The following is a 17,240-nucleotide window of genomic DNA, read 5'->3' as shown; positions in this document are numbered from 1 at the left end:
AGGAGAAAGGGTTGACCCCAAAGATTCCACTTTTCCCATTCATTCCCATTTTTCTCCAACGCAGCCAAAGCATTCTCTTGCTTCTGAAACCTTTCTTCTTCTTACATATTCTCCCTGCACTCCCCCTCCCACCAATACATGACAATTCTGCTTTCCCACTTCACTGCAGAAGTATACTCCTAGAGGGTTGCCATGGCGAGCTAATGATTCACTACCCTAGAAACAGTTGCCTAGGAAATGAGTGATGTCACTTCCAGGAGCTGGTTTCCATAGTAACCATCTTGGTGGAATTCAGGGGGTGGCCATGGAAGTGAAGTGGGAGGAAGGCAGTTTCAGAAAAGACAAATGTAAGGAACAGAAGGAAATGGGGAGGGGGAAGTATGGGAGGAAAAGGCCAGGAAGAAGATGGGGACCATCCCAGAGCAGCTGACAATAATAAGATGTCAGGAATGGAAAAGCCTCCAGAGACCACCAAAGGCAACAAGCTACAAGGCTAGACTTAGAAACACACCACTGGTTTAGAAGAGATGCCAACTCTGAGACTTCCATATGGTAGCTGGGTGGCAAATAGAATTCTCTGCAGTCACTTTTAAAAGTATTTATCTATTTGAGGGAGACTCGTGCCACGGTCCACATGTGGTCAGAGGACAACCTGTAGGAGTCAGTTCTCTTTCCTATCATGTGGGTTCCGGGAATCAGGTGGTCAGTGCCTTTACCTGCTGAGCCATTTCAATGGTCCAGCGCCTCCTTCCTAAAATCCCAACCTCATGCATAAATACAATAAATTGTGAATTGTGTTACAGCAGGCGGAGGAACGGAAAGACATTTTCATCTTCTTTTTATTGTATCTACATATACACACGATTGCGCGTTAGCCCTGTAAGAACAAGGCTCATGTCTGTCGATTGACAGAGGCATCTCAAGCCACCCACCCAATGTTTACCACGTAGTAGCAATTCAATGGGATCACTGAGTAGAGAAGGACTGATAAATGTCATTGTGTGCTACAGAGCCATAGCCCTAGACGCCCCAAGATGGGTTCACAGCAGCTATCAGGGAGAAGGGAGGAGATCATAGAATTTGGATAGTCATTCCAGGAGCGGTAAAGACGTGTAGAAGTAAGGGAGCAGGGCTAGGGAGGTGACTCAGTCAACAAAGTGACTGTCCCACAAGCACTAGGGCCTGTTTGGTCCATCAAAACCCATGTAAGAAAGCCAGGAGTGACAGCCCATGCTTTTAATTCCCAGATCTGGGGAGGCAGAGACAAAAAGAACCCGGGGTATACTAGTCAGTGACTCTAGCTGAATCAACGGACTCCAGTAAGACACTATCAAAAAAATATGGTGGAGGGTGATAGAGGAAAGCACCTGATATCAACATGCATACACATGCACACCCCATACATGAACATGTTACACACACACACAACAACAACAACAACTAAGCGAGCGGGTTGAACAAGGTTGGTGTAGCTGGGCTTCATCTGGTGCTACTGTTCCCACCTGTCACAGTGTTGCCTACAGCATAACCTTTCTCAGTGGAAATCAGCAAAGCTTGAAAGAAAAAGCACAAAGGTCCTGATGTCAGGACATGCCCAGGATGTTGGCAGGACTCTGAGAAGCCAATCAGGTTGAAAGGGCAAATGTAACTGAGAGGGACAGAGACTGGCAAGCAAAGGGGTCTTATCAAAGATGCCTCCTCTTCAACAACTCTGGGTCCTTTGGAATTTTAAAATTGTTTCCATGTACACATAAAGGCAACATGATATTATGAGAAAGCAAGGGCCTTGAAGTCTTGCAAAGCAGCATGCTAGGCTGCCTCTGGCTGTTTATTTAACCTTAGGAAAGTCACTTTTCCTGAGTCTCAGAATTCTAGCCACTTTTCTTTTCTGCAGTTCTAGGGATAGAACCCGGAACCTTGTTAATGTTAGGCCACTAAGTTACATCCTCAGCCCTCGAACTCTTTGTTGTTTTGGGTTTTTGTTTTCCAAGACAAGGTTTCTCTGTGTAGCCCTGGCTGTCCTGCAACTTGCTCTGTAGACCAGGCTGGCCTGAAACTCATGAGATCTGCCTGCCTCTGCCTCCTGAGTGCTGGGATTAATGGCCCTGGAGCTGGAGTTGAAAGCAACTGTGAAGAGCCCAACATGGGTCCTGGGAATCAAACTATTAATTATCTCAGAAGCTGTACCTACTTATAACCAAACCCTCTCGCCAGCCTGAACTAAAGCCTCACTTACCAAGGTGGCTAGCTCACAGAAGGTAGTCAGCAAGTGTGATTTCCCCTTTCGGTCCTGACAGCTTCCGTCCTCCACAATAGCCTAAGCACTTCCAGCTTGGGAGATGAACTTGACACGACTTCATCTTCAGCTCACTCAACCTTGTGGACCTCCTGCTGTTCTAGACACCATCAAGGTCTAGTCCAGTGGGAGTGGAGAAACGACTCAGGACCACTAAGACTAACCCAAAGTTACCTAGCAGTTCAAAGCCAAGGGCAGGCTTCCAGCCAGGTCAGAGGATTCCAGAGTACTTTGTGAGATCTTGAGGGAAAATATTCATGTGTGCACAGGATGTCAGCTTGGAGGAGGGAAGCAGCAGAGGCTGACCACCAGTGTCATCTTTCTGGGGTCTACTCTCACATAAGGGATCAAAATTGCCATGGCTTAGGAGCCATGATGTAAGGCAGCTCCATATTTAAAATGTTTGTCAGCCCCTAACACCTGAACTTGAGTGACCTTTCTGTGGCCCCCCAACTAGCTGGACTGTAGGCACGTTGCCATAGCCATCTTAACAGCCCACCTTGGGCTTTTTGTTTTGAGAAAGCTCTCGTGTATTCCAGACTGGCCTGGAGCTCTGTAGCCGAGAATGACCTTGAATTTCCAATCCTCCACCCCAGTCCTAGGAATAACAGGTATTTATGCGGTGCTGGGGATCCTACCTGAGGTTCACTCAGATGAATCATGCGCTCTACCACCGAGCTGCATCCCTGCCCCAAGTCTGTTTTGACCTCAGCTTTACCTCTTTGAAGACAGGGGCTGTTTCTCATGTCAAAAATATTAACATGCCTTTCAGGATCACTGCAGATTCAGTGACTATACACATAAACTCCCAGAACATACAGGTTTTTAGAAATGGTTTTTATCAAACAGCCCAATGCCTGAAATCTACTTAAAAAATAGTAAAAATCACTTAAGTTCTTCTTGTGTAAAAGAAATAGACCTTCAACAGGCAGTAAAGCAGTCTACCAGACAGGCAGTGAAGCAGGCTACAGCAGCTTATAGCCCCTCTTAGCTCCTCAAAAAGCCTCATTTAAGCAGGTGGATCTTCTGAGTTTGAGGCCAGCCTGGTCTACATAGTGAGCTCAAGAGCTATACAACAGAGACCCTGTCTCAAAAAGATAAATAATAAAAGTTTTGAGTAAAACAAATCAAGGAAAGTTTTAAGTATTTTTTAAAATAAAATTGCTTGTGAGATACCTGCCAGGCTTCGTGCTCCCGAATTCAGTTCCTGGAACCCACAGGGTAGAAAAGAATCAACTCCCACAAGCTGTCGCTTCTATCACTGCACATTAATCCACATACAAATCCCTATTCAATTCTCTTTTTTAAGGGTCTTACTCTGTAGTTCTGTCTGGCCTGGAACTGCTGTATGGACCAGGCTGGCCTAAAACTGAGGGAGATCTGACTGCTTCTGCCTCTCAAGTGCTGGGATTAAAGGTGTGCACCATAACACTTGGCAAAAACTTTTTAATCACTAAAACCTACTTCAAGGGTACAACTAATTAGCATTTTATATTTAATTTGGAAAATGAGCCACATACAAGCTCAGGGTTTACTGTCACTACTAAACACTGGTCAATCCTCAAGAGGACCAACCACAACCCTCCCAACACATACAGACTAAGCCCTACAGAGGTACCTGCCATACAAGGCAGCACTTTGCTTGGCTCTTTTATAAGCATCAGTTAGCAAGGAGTGGATAGTGTTACTTCACAGAAAACTATTGTGTGCTACAAAATATTTAATGGAATCATTACCAATGCTACAATTTTTGAGAAACTCAAACCAGCTTTGTAGGAAGGGGAAAGGCAGAGGGGAGAAAAAATCAAGGCCAGGCACAGATAATATCCCCAAAGCAGCATTTATTTACTCTTTTAAGTCCAAAACATTTATTTTAGCAGTCTGGCATTTCATAACCACCCATCATGATTGACACAGGTTGACACACATGATGCTGTCAGGATACACAAGAACAATAGCCAAAGAGTTACAAAAAATAAATCCATGATTCTTAATCACAACCAAAAAAAAAAGTTACACATATCCAAACTTCTGATGCACTGCATTGAAAAGAAAGTGTGCGCACGTCATCATTTCAGAGGCACAGCAAGGGCTGCTGAAAGCTCACGTTAAACAGTCTATAAAGCTGATGGTGAGGGAACAAGGTGTCGCTGTGTCAGTTTCCATTAGCAGAAGGAAGGGGTGAGAGGGTCGAATTCATTTTTGCATGCACAAGATGTACTGCTTAACAGAACACTATCAGCTTGTTTTAAATAGCAGCCATAGCCTGTGTTGGCTAATTCTCCTTTCTACACTCAATTACCATCACCTAGATTTGCCAGAGATCAACAGACATAATAAAATGCTTCATTCAGAACACACTTCTCTGCACAATTCAAAAGGGAATGCCCTGTGGCTCAAAGCAACCATCAGTCCAGCAAATGCCCATGAAGGTTTATCTGAAACTGCTTCCCAAGGGACAGGAGGGCAGATCTGAATAGCTGTGCTGCCAATACAGATAGGTTTAGCACTAGATATAGTGATTGTGGCAAGGAAGAATCAGTAATGATGGGGGGAGTGGGTGAAGGAAGGGCCAGGGACCTGAAGGGTCTTCAGTTGCCTTCTCCTGCTTCTTCATCCTGCTGGTCGCTCGTCCAGAGGGTGAGGTTGTCTCGCAGCAACTGCATGATGAGAGTGGAGTCCTTATAGGAATCCTCATTTAATGTGTCCAGCTCAGCAATGGCATCATCGAAGGCTTGTTTGGCTAAGAGGCAGGCCTGCTCTGGTGCATTCTGGATCTCATAGTAGAACACAGAAAAATTGAGGGCCAGGCCAAGCCGGATGGGGTGTGTTGGCTGCATGTGCTCTTTGCTGATTTCGAAGGCTTCCTTGTATGCGGCCTCAGAAGCTTCAACCACACTGTTTTTCTTCTCCCCAGAAGCCACCTCTGCCAAGTAGCGGTAGTAATCGCCCTTCATTTTCAGGTAGAACACCTTGCTCTCATACTGGAAATCATTGCAGTTCTTGATGAGGAACTTGTCAAGCAGAGCCAAGACATCATTGCAAACTGTCTCCAGCTCCTTCTCAATCTTCTCCCGGTAAGCTTTAACTTTCTCCAACTTCTTTTCATTTCCATCTGCCATGGTTTTTTGCTCAATGCTACTAATGACCCTCCAAGAAGATCGCCTGGCACCAACTACATTCTTGTAGGCCACAGAGAGAAGATTTCGATCTTCATTAGATAGAGGTTCATTCAGCTCTGTCACCTGCAAAACACCAGAGGTAAACTTAAGAGGGCAAAGCCTGAATATCTTGAAAATCATCCCTTCCTTCAATGTAATTCCTTCAATGTAATGAGCAATCCTTTTCATAATGGAGCCAGGTATAGTGCCATATGCCTATGATCTCAGCACTTTGTCATTAATAATCCTGTTCATAATGGAGACAGGCACAGTGGCCTATGCCTGTGACCTCAGTACTCAGGACATGATAAGGCCTAGGGTAATTCATAATTCAAGTCTGAGATGGCTCCGTGGTTGAGAGAGCTTGTTGCTCTTGCAGAGGACCAGTGTTTAGTTGCCAGTACTCACACCAGATGGTTCACAATTGCCTATAACTCCAGTGCCAGGAAGATCTGACTCACCCTTCCCCCCACATACACAAATACTTCTTTTTTTTTTTTTTTAAAGACAGGGTTTCTCTGTATAGCCCTGGCTGTCCTGGAGCTCACTCTGTAGAACAGGCTGGCCTCAAACTCAAGAGATCCACCTGCCTCTGCCTCCCAGGGGCTGGGATTAAAGACATGTATCACTACCACCCAGCAAGAGAAAAAATTTTTTAAATGATGTTCTCATTTTGGTAGAGGAATGACTGGGTATCATGTAAAGCATTATTACAGTGGTATACAATGTCTTATAAAGACTTTGCTCTGTGGTACTCTCCACAGATACTTCCAGGCTTCACACAAACTAAAATGAAAAGTACATTAGTAAACGCCCACTTCTGCTGAAAGACAGCAATGCTACTTACAGCCATCTTTTTTTCCAAATACATGACTAGAATCCAGGTGGCCATAAAAATTGGAAACACTAATTACTTTAATGGAAAAGTTCAATTTCGCCAGCTACAACTTTTCTTGATTTTCTATTTTATTTTTTGAGACAGGGTTTCTCTGTGTAGCCCTGGCTGTTCTGGCACTCACTTTGTAGAAGACCAGACTGGCCTCGAACTCACTGAGATCCACCTGCCTCTCTCTGCCTCCCAAGTACTGGGATTAAAGGTGTGTGCCACCACCGCCTGGCTGCTTTTCTTGGTTTTCTATGATGCCAACTCCAAGTGAACCAGCTATACCATTAGCAGAAAGAGCATCAGATTTTGTTGTGGGCTGAACTGTGTCCCCTGAAAACTTAATCTCTAGTACTTGCTAATGTGACCTTATATGGAAGAAAAAAAAACTTTTTTTTCTCCTCGACAGGATTTCCCTATGTAGCCCTGGCTGTCCTAGAATTTGCTCTGTAGAGCAGGCTGGCCTTGAACTACAGTGATCCATCTGCCTCTGCTTCCCGAGGGCTGGGATTAAAGGCATCTCTTCATTTCTTAAAAACAAGATAAATCCACAGTCTCCATGTCAGCAATTTAAGTGTCGTCTTGACCACACAGCTTTTGGCTGTACCGACTCAGCCCAATGGCACTCTTCCACCCATTCTCTGCTCTAAGATTACACACAGCATTATTAAAAGTCACAAATAACACAGTTTGCTGCTAATTCATTTATCTTCCTATGACACCATTTGCTTACTCAGAAATCTCGAGGGGCCTCCTCCCACTACTCATAAGGCAATAAAGTGTGGATAAAAATAGACCTAGTGCCAAAAACAGAACAATGACTAAAATACTTAGAAGTTCATCTGGGAGATACCCATTATCAACAATACTGAGCCAACAAAACTGACACAGGAGCCAAGCATGATAATACAGGCCCATAATCACAGCTACTCAGGAAGCTGAGGCAGGAGGATTGGAGAGCTCACCTGCTTCGGCTATGTCACAGGCTCAAGACCAGCAGAGATAACTAACATTATCCTAAGCTTCATGTTGGCCAAATGAAAAGAGTGACTCTCATAGAGACTGACTTGTCTTTGCCTTGGTTTCATTTCTTTCTTTCTTTTTTTTTTTTTTGGAGACAGGGTTTCTCTGTGTAGTTTTGGTGCCTGTCCTGGAACTCACTGACCAGGCTGGCCTCGAACTCACAGAGATCTACCTGTCTCTGTATCTGGAGTACTGGAGGCTCTTTGCCTTGCTTTTGACATCATACAACTCAAATGACTGGCATTACTGCACACTACTGTCTCTAAAGGCAGAGACTGGCGGCTTCAGAAATCCTGCCCAGTTCTGATCATCAAAGTGTCAACATCCACAGCAGAAGAACAGAACATCAGTGAAAGAAGGAAGCATGAAGAACACTAAAATGCTAGCATCAGGCTGCCTCCACAGGGAGGCCAGGGGAATCAGTTGACTAGTGTGCATGTGCGTAGAGGCCAGAGGACAACTTCAGGAGCCATTCCTCAGGCATCACCATCTTTGAGACCCTTTGAGGCAAGGTCTCTCTCAACGGTTTAGAATTAACATGTAGTCTAGGTTAGATGACCAGTGAGCCTGTCTCAGTCTCCCCAGCCCTGGGATTACAAGCCATTTGTCCACCATCTGTTTTGTGCTGTTTTTAATTTGTGGGTTCTGGGATCCATCTCAGGCCCTCGTGTTTGTGAAACAGCACTTTACCAACTAAACCATCCCCCCAGCCCTGACAAGTAAAATGTAACACTCAACTAATAGCTGTAACTGAAATTCAACCAATTCTTAATTATTATACTGAAAAACACTCCTGGCTTTCAGGACAGGTAGAGTTCAGCTAAGCCACAAGTGGTAGATTTTATTTTTAATCAAATTTGGCAGATACACCCAGTAAGTGTAACTGCTTACTAAGTCCACTTGCGTAAAGTAATTGGAACGTAAAGTAATTGGAACAATGGTTACTATAGCAGAACATCTATCAGAAACTATCCTGTAACTTCATGGGACATTGTACAACATTCAAGTGAGAAATTAAGACTGTAAATCCCATCTGTAAAATGGAACTACTACAAACAGCACTTGTAGACAGGTCTTAACATTATGAGAGATGAAGGAGTCAGCCAGTGGCAGAGCATATTCTTAGGGTGCACAAGACCCTGGGGTTTGATTCCTAGCACCAAGCAATTAGTATAAGTAAAAATAATAGGTACATGGACTAACAGCTACTATCTATGAGTACCTACTAAGTAAAACAATAAATTCCTCAAACTCAATGAATATGAAATGAAAAACAGAGGTAACACTCTAAAACTTTCTTTTTTTAAGACAGGGTCTTACTGTGTAGCTAAGGCTGGTCTTGAACTCACAATTATCCTCCAACCTCAACTTCTCAAGTGCTGGGATTACAGACATAAGCTATCAAACTTAGCCCACACCACATTTCTAAAGGAAAAGTGTAACCTTTACACTTAACCTCTAATATATAAAAACCAAAGAGCACATTTTCCCCCCAATGGCTCCTACGAAAGCTTTTCAGGAGATAATTCAAGACCCACTGCAGAAAGAACTGCTTTCAGGGCAGGAGGGTTATGTATCTGATTGGCACCTGAAATCTCTCTTTCCGGTACAGGGACTAAGCCAGAGTCCGGAGTGTGCTAAGTGCTCTCCCACCCAACCCCAAGCCTGGAGCAGCCTTTACCTGCAGCTATTACGTGAATAACTAAATGTCTTCTTCCTCCCTCGGTTTAGAGATTGTTAAGAAATTTCATTTCAATGGCCAGTTGGTGGAAAACAGGGCTCTCCTAGTTTTCATTTATTTCATTATTTCAAACAGCACTAAAGTGGCTTTCACAGGAGACCCACATTCATGGTGGCTCAATCCCAGCACTCAGGAGGCAGAGGCCAGCGTGGTTCACTTAGGGGGTTCCAAGCCAGATGGAGGGTGTGTGCACAGGGTTATGGGGAGGGACTATGGGAGGCAAAGGGGGATGACAAGAGTGAGAACTTGTCTCGAAAATTTTCCGTATTGATGCATCCTGAAAGTCCACAAGATCATGTCTCCCCCAGTCATTCAGTGGGACTCTCCTTTTACACACTACCTGCTTCTTTCCCCCTTCTCACCATCTCAGCCATTAGGAACGCAGGCCTTTGGCCTCTTCCTGTCCAACTCATGTTTCCTAAAATGCGGTTTGTCTCCTGCACTTGACAGTCATCAAATCCAACATTTCGCTATGTTCTGCCAACACTATCCAAGACTGTAGCAGCTGGGTGTGGTGGCCCGAGCCTGTAATGCAAGCATTCAGGAGGCACAAGCAAGAGGATCCTGGGTTTGAAGTCAGTGAGACCCTAGTAAGATTGGACAGCACTGGATGTTTGCATTTTATAATTTCACAGTTACCATCTCTATCGTGATATAAATGACTCGGGGAATAAAACGAAGTGACAGAATTATGTCTACCTCTTTATCAATACAGAAGGCTATAGTTTCTTTTTCCTGACATCTCAGTCCTTCTACAGTGACATTTTAACCGCACTTAATAAGCTTACTTCAGAGTCCATACTCCGTGGAAGTGACTAGGTGAGATCAGGAAGGGCTTGAAGAGCCATTTTTTATTAAGCTTCTGTTCAGAAACATGTGCTGACTCTTCATGAGTTGAGGCAGGAGTTATGATCTGCAACTGATTTGAAGCAACATGACTATTCCTAACCTATGGGGTGGGGGAGGGGCGGTGCTGGGGCATCAAAATTGGGGCCCTCAGCATGCTAGCCATCGGCCGTATCACCCGGGCTCCACCTTCAGCCTAAATTCTTAAAGTTTACCACTACTGTCCTCCAGGTGACGCTGCTGGATTAAGAAACATTGTTATAGGCAATATGACTAAACCATTTAAATTAAAAAATAAAAACCACCTTGAAGATTAAAGACAAAAACTGACTTGTTACTAACACCAATAGTCCCAATTTTATACTTGAGTCCCTGCAGCCAGAAGATTTAAGTTTCAAGGTCAGAGTAAAGGCACCTGCTCACTCCATCACGCCAATGCCCTGGTCCACGCTCTCCAGAACAGGACACTTACCTGTCTTTAAATTGCCTGAAAGAAAGCCCACATAAACCCAGAGGGAAGCCAGGCAGGGTGGTGCACACCAGTGATCCCAGCATTTGACAGGTAAAGGCAGGATCATCTGGAGTTCAAGGCCAGCCTCAGCTACTTAATGTGTTTGAGGACAGCCTGAGATACATGAAAACCTATCTAAGAGAAGGAAAAAAACCAACATAAGTATCCTAGTATTCACTCTTCCCAAAATCTTCAAAGTTTATAAATAGATGGCCTATTAATATTAAGAATTTCATCTACAAACTACACCAACAGGCAAAATAAGATTGTTCTCCACCTACCTAAAAATACATCCCACTAATACAGGTGACAAATATTAATTCTGGTAGGAAACAACTCCCCTTATTTTTTAATAGTTAGTTTGAGGGAATGTTTTATCACAAATTTGATGGTGCAAATATTAAATTATCAGTTCTTAGTGTCTTTTCCAACCCACGAATCATTTCAGACATGGATTATAAATTTCTAACACACTCAAAGGTCCATTAGCTTGTAAAATGTTACCTTAATGCCCCAGAGAACATCTGAGTAGGAATACAAGTAGGAAATTGCTAGACATTTTTCAAGCCAACTCAAAAGGAGCAGAGGACCTTACCCGACCCCTGCTGAAACCATGTATTTTGTTCTGGTAACATCTCTCTAGTTTTTCCTTATTTCCCACGTCAGGATAGTCAATAGCTTCAGATACATGATAGCCACTTTACCTCAGCTTTAATTCATCTTCATTTAAGCCTCATCCTTGTCTCTCTTCAACACCTTTATCTCCCAAAACTGCAACCTTCAAATCCCACTCACAGTGAGCAAAGGCCTCACTGAGGTGTCCAGGGAGAGGCCTCAACTTGCACAACCCCAGAACCATTTGGTGACTTGGTGTGTGGATAGGGGTGGCTTTCAAGATGTACAATAGTGATTACAGTCTTGTTTCCAAAAATTTGCAAAATTGCATTTTAAATTAATTTTCTTAAAGGAAGAATCTGCAATTTCTAGTAAGTCCAGACCCCAAACCTAGAACATCCCCTGGGATACGTGAAGAGCTTCTATCTCCTCAGAAGAGCACAGCCTAATGCTGAAGTCAGTATCACCAATGAATCAACAAATGGGCTGTGATGTGGCTGGCTTCCAGAGACATTGTGCTGAAATGTGTAACAGGACACTAGAGGAAAGATAACTTGATTATCGTTCTTACCTAGGAAATCCTAAACGTTGTCCTCAATTTCATATTTCATGTAGTATCAAAATAAAATTTCCAAATTATATTTGTAGGGAGTATCTCCGCTTCTATTTTTTTTATTTAAAAATCCTTTCAAAGGCCAGCTATAGGACATATGAGCTACAATCTAGGGCAGTTAATACTCCCTTAAGTCAGCTAAAAACTGCCCCAAGGTCTGCTTAAAAGGCCGATTTCTGAGTCTCACTCCCAAAATGCTTGTGTATTTAGAATGTGGAGTCCAAGGGAATTCTCCCCAGGCTTAGGAGGTTTGCCCAAGACCAACAGAACATAGTAGCCACGCTTGTACTTCTCCCACTGCGTGACCTTGACAAGAAATACTCATCTAGACAAAACCCAGGACAATGTGCGGAGTCGTCTATGGTGAGGTGGTAACCAGAATTCGAACACTCGGTTAGGCAGGTAAGCTCTAATCTACTGTACTTGCTAGGGTGTGGCTGGGCATGTCTCCTTTACCGGAAATCAAGCTCCAGAATCCATCTATGAGGGTCTCAGGAATGCAAAGGCCCAGGTCCGCTTCATTTTCATTTGTCTCCAGGCAGACACGCTGCTTTGAACGTTGGAATAGTATGCAGGAACCCACGCCCTCCCTCACGCCCATGACTCCTGGAAAGGGGTCTTGGCACAACAAAGCCAGCCCCGAGGCGTGGAAAACGGGAAAGAACCAACTTCAGGCAAGCAAAGCAAACAGGTCGTGGCAGAGAAGACCAGGAGACGGGGCTCCACTCGCTGATGATTCTTTATTACAAGTGGGTGCATGGTGGACGGGAAGCACGTTTCGCCTCAGGTCGGGGCAGAAGGGTCTAGAAGCAGGAATGCGATCTTCCTCGTGGACCCCCTCCCCCACCGGGGCTCCGAGCTCGGACGCCGCGACCCCCGCCCGCCAGCCTCCGAGGGGGAGACCCCGCCCCGGCCGGGCCTCAGGAAATGGAGAGCCCGGCGGCCGCCGCGCCCAAAAGGTGGCCGTGCGCGCGGGGAGAGGGAGCCGCCGCCCAGGCCCGGGCCCGCCCCGCAGCCCCCCGCCGCCCGGCTCCCGGTGCGCTCACCGCCTTCATGGCGGAGGCCATGTCGTCGTAGCGCTCCGCCTGCTCCGCCAGTCGCGCCCGCTGCAGCAGCTGCTCTCGTCCCCATGTCGCTCGCGACTCGGCCTCGCCTCGCGCGCCCGCACCGCCTGCTCGCTCGCCCGCTCGCCCGTCCGCTCGCTTCCCGGTCGCCGCCGAGGCCGCCGCCGCGCACGCGCACTGGCTCGCCGGCTGGCGGGAGGCTGCAGGCTGCGCCGCCGCTCGCGCCCTCTCGCTGGCTGGCTGCACGCGCAGTGGCGAGGGCCGCCGAGCTGCCGAGAGAGGACAGGGGGTGCCGCGGGCGGGGAGAACGCCACGACGCCTGCGCACTCGGAGCGGCCCGCCGGGAGCCGCGGGAGGGGCGGGGGGGAGGAGGCGGGGCGGCCCAGCCCTAACGGTCTTTTTTAAGGTGACGTCATCTGCTATAAATAGCCGCGGCTAGGGCCGCGCTGGAGAGCCGCGCAGGCGCCCTAGCAGTGCTGCATTTTACCGCCGCAGTGGCGGAGGGTGGGGAGCGGCTGGGGCGCGGCGGTGGGGGGTTCCTCGGGCGGGCGTTGTCGCAGCCCAGGCCGGCGAAGCGCCGCCACAGAACCCCTGCTAGAGCTCAGGCTGGAGGAGGGTCCGACCAGCCAACAACCGTGTGTGCAGAAGCCGCGGCCCCCGCTGGGGGACGGCTCTGCCCGGCGTCGCCACACCCAGCGCCTGGGTCAGCCCTGGCGGCGGCCCACGTGGCTGCAGCCCTTGGGGACAGCCCCTCGGAGACGGACCAGAACCCACCATTCCGCACCCTGAGAAGTGGCTTTCCTAGGCCTGGGCAGCCTGGCAGAGTTTATCGTTCACGGCGGACCTAGGAGGAGCTGGTCCAGGGCTGAGCCTTAACTGGCCTAAGCTATTCCATACAACTCACTCCAGGAAGGGCACAGCAGGCCCCCCCCACCCCATTTTTCAGGGCGGAAGTGCAAGCCACGACCCTGGACTTACCCTGTTTCAAATCTTTGAAAGGGAGTTGGGGGTTCTAACACAGAGGTACCGTGTCTGCCTGGCGTGAGTGAGAGCCTGAGATGGACCCTGCAGTGGAAGAAGGAGCAAAAATGCAAAGCAAGGGCACACATCCTGTGTGGGAGGGACCAAAATCTGATTTCAGTATCTTCTGGGACTTCTGTGGCCATGGACAGACTGGTCACTAAGCCCCTCCCAGCCCTGTTCTAAGGGATCCTGGGTTGGGCCTTAAGACAACCTAGAAAAAAACAAAAACAAGCACGCTAGCCAGGGCGTGGTAGCCCCCGCCTTTAATCCTGGCAGTCAGGAAACAGAGGCAGGCGGCTCTCTGTAAGTTCGAGGCCAGCCTGGACTACAGAGCGAGCTCCAGGAGAGCCAGGACGACACAGAAAAACCCTGTCTCGAAAAAGCAAAAACCAAACCAAACATCCCCGGGGCACCACAGGAGAAGGGCTTTCGGTTCCCTGGGGACTGTGTGCACTGCTCTTCAGAAGCCATCGTTCTTATTTTTAAATATAGAGAGAGAACGGTTTAAACATTCCGTTTATTTGGGTGGGAGGCAGGTGGAGTGAGGGATGCATGTGTGGAGGTCAGAGGACAACTTGTAAGACTCAGCTGTCTCTACCCTGTGGGTTCTTGGGAGGAATTCAGGTCATCTGGCTTAACTGCCAGTGCCTCCACTATAGAGGCTGAGCCCTCTCACTCACTGGCCACTCATTTTTGTGTGTTTTTCTTTTGTTTTATACAGGTCTCTCTTTTGGCCTGGAACTCACTAATTGGGCTATGCCGGCTGGCCTTAGAGCCCCAAGCTTCCACCAGCCTTCACCTCCTCTGCACTGGCTGGGGTTCAAGGCCCTTTCCCTACCCGGAGCTCTGTCTCCAGTTCACCAAGATTTTCACTGAGCACTGGCTGCATGCTCAGTACTGCAGTAGCCCCGGACAAGATGCAGCTCTGGCTCTGAGAAGATGAGATGGAAACACAAAAGAGCAAGTTAGCTGGGCCTTGAAGAAGAATAGAAAAATAACAGGCTATATGGTACAGTGTGCACAGGCTTAGTAAGAATAAAAGTAAAATCAGAGTGAGACGATAGATCCAGAAGTGGGAAGTGAGGCTAGTTGAAAGGGGATTGTGGCCGGGCGGTGGTGGCGCACGCCTTTAATCCCAGCACTTGGGAGGCAGAGCCAGGCGGATCTCTGTGAGTTCGAGGCCAGCCTGGGCTACCAAGTAAGCTCCAGGAAAGGCGCAAAGCTACGAAGAGAAACCCTGTCTCAAAAAAAAAAAAAGAAAGAAAGAAAAAAGAAAGGGGATTGTGGAGTGTCTCAAAAGCTAGACTTTGAAATGACTGTTTTAATTTTGAGACAGGGTTTCCTCTATGTAGCCCTGGCTGTCCTGGAACTCACTATGTAGACCAGGCTGGCCTCCTGCTCACAGTGGTCTGCCTGCCTCTGCTCAACAAGCTAAGGCTAAAGGTTAAAGGTGTGCGCTACCACGCCTGAGCTGTCACACTCATTTAAGACACTTGGGGTGGGGGAGGCTGGAAAGATGGCTCAGTGGTTAAGAGCATTGGCTGTTCTTCCAGAGGACCTGGGTTCAATTCCCAGCACCCACATGGCAACTCACAACCATCTGTAACTCCAGTTCCAGTGGACCAACACCCTCACACAGACATATATGCAGGCGAAACACCAGTACCATAAAGGAAGAAAAAAAAAACCCACAATTTTTTTAAAAAAGGATTCTTATTAGAGGAAATATTGCCTGGTTTATTAGCCTCAATTTTTATCAGCAAAGGTGACTCTTCAAATATGATGGAACTTCACAGACAAATATGGTGGAACTTCATCTTCCAGATGCTCACTCAAATCCCCCTCATGGCTGCCAGGTCCTCATTTCATTGAAAGTTTGCTTTTGTTGTTGGTGTTATGTGGATCCAGGATCTCACATGTAGCCCAGGCTGGCCTCAAACTTGTGATTCTCCTGCCATACCCCCACCTTGAGGGCTGGGGTTTGGGCATATGCCAGCAGGGCCAGCAAGCCTGGTTGTTGAGCCTAGCAAGAGCCTTTTCTGGAGCTACCGCAGTACCGAGCATGTCTGTAGCAGGTGCTCTGAAAATTTCGGTGAACTGGAGACAGAGCTCCTATAGGGAAAGGGTGTCGGCACAAGCCTGAGTCTGACTCCATCACCCAGTGGGGGGAAGCCAGGCGTGGTGGAGCATGCTTGAATCCCAGGGCTGGGAGGTAGAGGCAAATGGATTCCTTCCTGGAGCTTTGTGGCCAGCCAACGTGTAATTGGTGGCCAGTGAGCCTTCCGTGAAGGTGGATGCAGCACCGCCCTGTGGGTGGCTTCCTCCTGTCAGAGCCTACAGCCCCCCGAGCGTTTCTGACCTCCTCAGCTTCAGATTGACAGTGGAAATGAAGCAGAGTCCTGTGTTCCGGATAATTGAAGTTGACAGCACTACGGTTTGAAGAAATTCTCCTGAAAGGCCTGTGTCCACGGTGCTTCGGAGTAGAGCCTGATGGGAAGTGTTGAGGTCATGAGGGCTCCTCCTCCATAAATGGATTAGCATCAGCTCGAAAAGGACTGGAGAGAAGGATTCTCGGCCCTTAAAAAAAAAAGTGTTCTTCCATCTTCTGCCAAGGGGTGATACAGCAAAAAGGCACTCACCAGAAGCCAAGAAGAGGCCTGCTGGTGTCCTAGTCTAAAGTTTCTGAGCCCCCCAAACCTGGGACAGTGTGGGTGGGCAAACTGAAAATTTTCTAAGTTGCCCAGGCTATGACTTTCTGCTATACAGTACACAATGGTAAGGAAAGGCCAGAGGCGACACCTTGATTCTCTCTCAGAGCTCTTCTTGCCTTCTCTGTCTGCCTCACTTCATCTAGACTCCTCGTGGCCACCAGAGGGGCCTCAGTCTTCCTCCCTGGCCCTCAGGTGCCCTGGGCTCAGCTGCTGCTTGTCCCTCCGTGAGGGTTCTCCTCTTACCTTCTATGGCCCTGCACTCTCTGGGCGCCCGTCTGTCTGCAGTGCGGGCTCCTCCTCTGGCCTGCCCTGAAGTATTGGTGCTCCCCAAGGACCACCCCAGCCCCTCTCCTCACTTAGCCCTCTCCATGCTCACCCTTGAGGGAAAACGACTCAATAGCATGTTCCCAGCACTGGGTGATGTGCTTTATAATTTTTTGTGTATTTATTTTGCGATACTCCTGAAAGGTCTGTACAGTTCCAATCTCCGTGTTATAGTGGAAGAGGCTGGCCCAGAAGTGTTTGTGGCCTGAAGAAAGTCACACAGCTAGAAGCTACCGGAGCCAATGCTCGAACTCGGTTCCACCAGATGGAAGCACACTGCCCCGTGACATAGACTAAGAGGGGGTGAAGGAATGACTCGGGTCAAACCGTAAGAAGTCCACACAAGTCCCCTGACTGCACGCTGGAAACTCCTACCAGGACCTTTTCTCTCTGACCCCTAAAGACAGCTACCGACTCTTCGGCAACCCC

At 47.6% G+C, this 17,240-nt stretch overlaps 1 protein-coding gene across 1 annotated transcript; it reads right to left on the bottom strand.

Annotated features, from left to right (window-relative positions):
• Positions 1 to 4,117: 4,117 nt before the first annotated feature.
• Ywhah (tyrosine 3-monooxygenase/tryptophan 5-monooxygenase activation protein eta) lies at positions 4,118 to 13,051 on the bottom strand. The gene is made up of 2 exons (XM_028870735.2): positions 12,736 to 13,051; positions 4,118 to 5,541 (listed from the first exon to the last, which is right to left on the bottom strand). The coding sequence occupies exons 1-2, from the start codon at positions 12,754 to 12,756 to the stop codon at positions 4,888 to 4,890; spliced, it is 675 nt and encodes a 224-aa protein (XP_028726568.1). The 5' UTR covers positions 12,757 to 13,051; the 3' UTR covers positions 4,118 to 4,887.
• Positions 13,052 to 17,240: the final 4,189 nt, after the last annotated feature.

Source organism: Peromyscus leucopus, chromosome 7 (assembly GCF_004664715.2).
Source record: "Peromyscus leucopus breed LL Stock chromosome 7, UCI_PerLeu_2.1, whole genome shotgun sequence".
NCBI classification, from domain to species: domain Eukaryota; kingdom Metazoa; phylum Chordata; class Mammalia; order Rodentia; family Cricetidae; genus Peromyscus; species Peromyscus leucopus.
This window is presented reverse-complemented; position numbering and strand designations above follow the sequence as displayed.

Bases quoted from the DNA above. Each gene is read 5' to 3' on its own strand.
- Ywhah (XM_028870735.2), bottom strand. From the start codon at position 12,756: ATGGCCTCCGCCATGAAGGCG. The intron at 5,542-12,735 runs GTGAGCGCACCG...GGTGTTTTGCAG, and splicing joins TGGCCTCCGCCATGAAGGCG to GTGACAGAGCTGAATGAACC.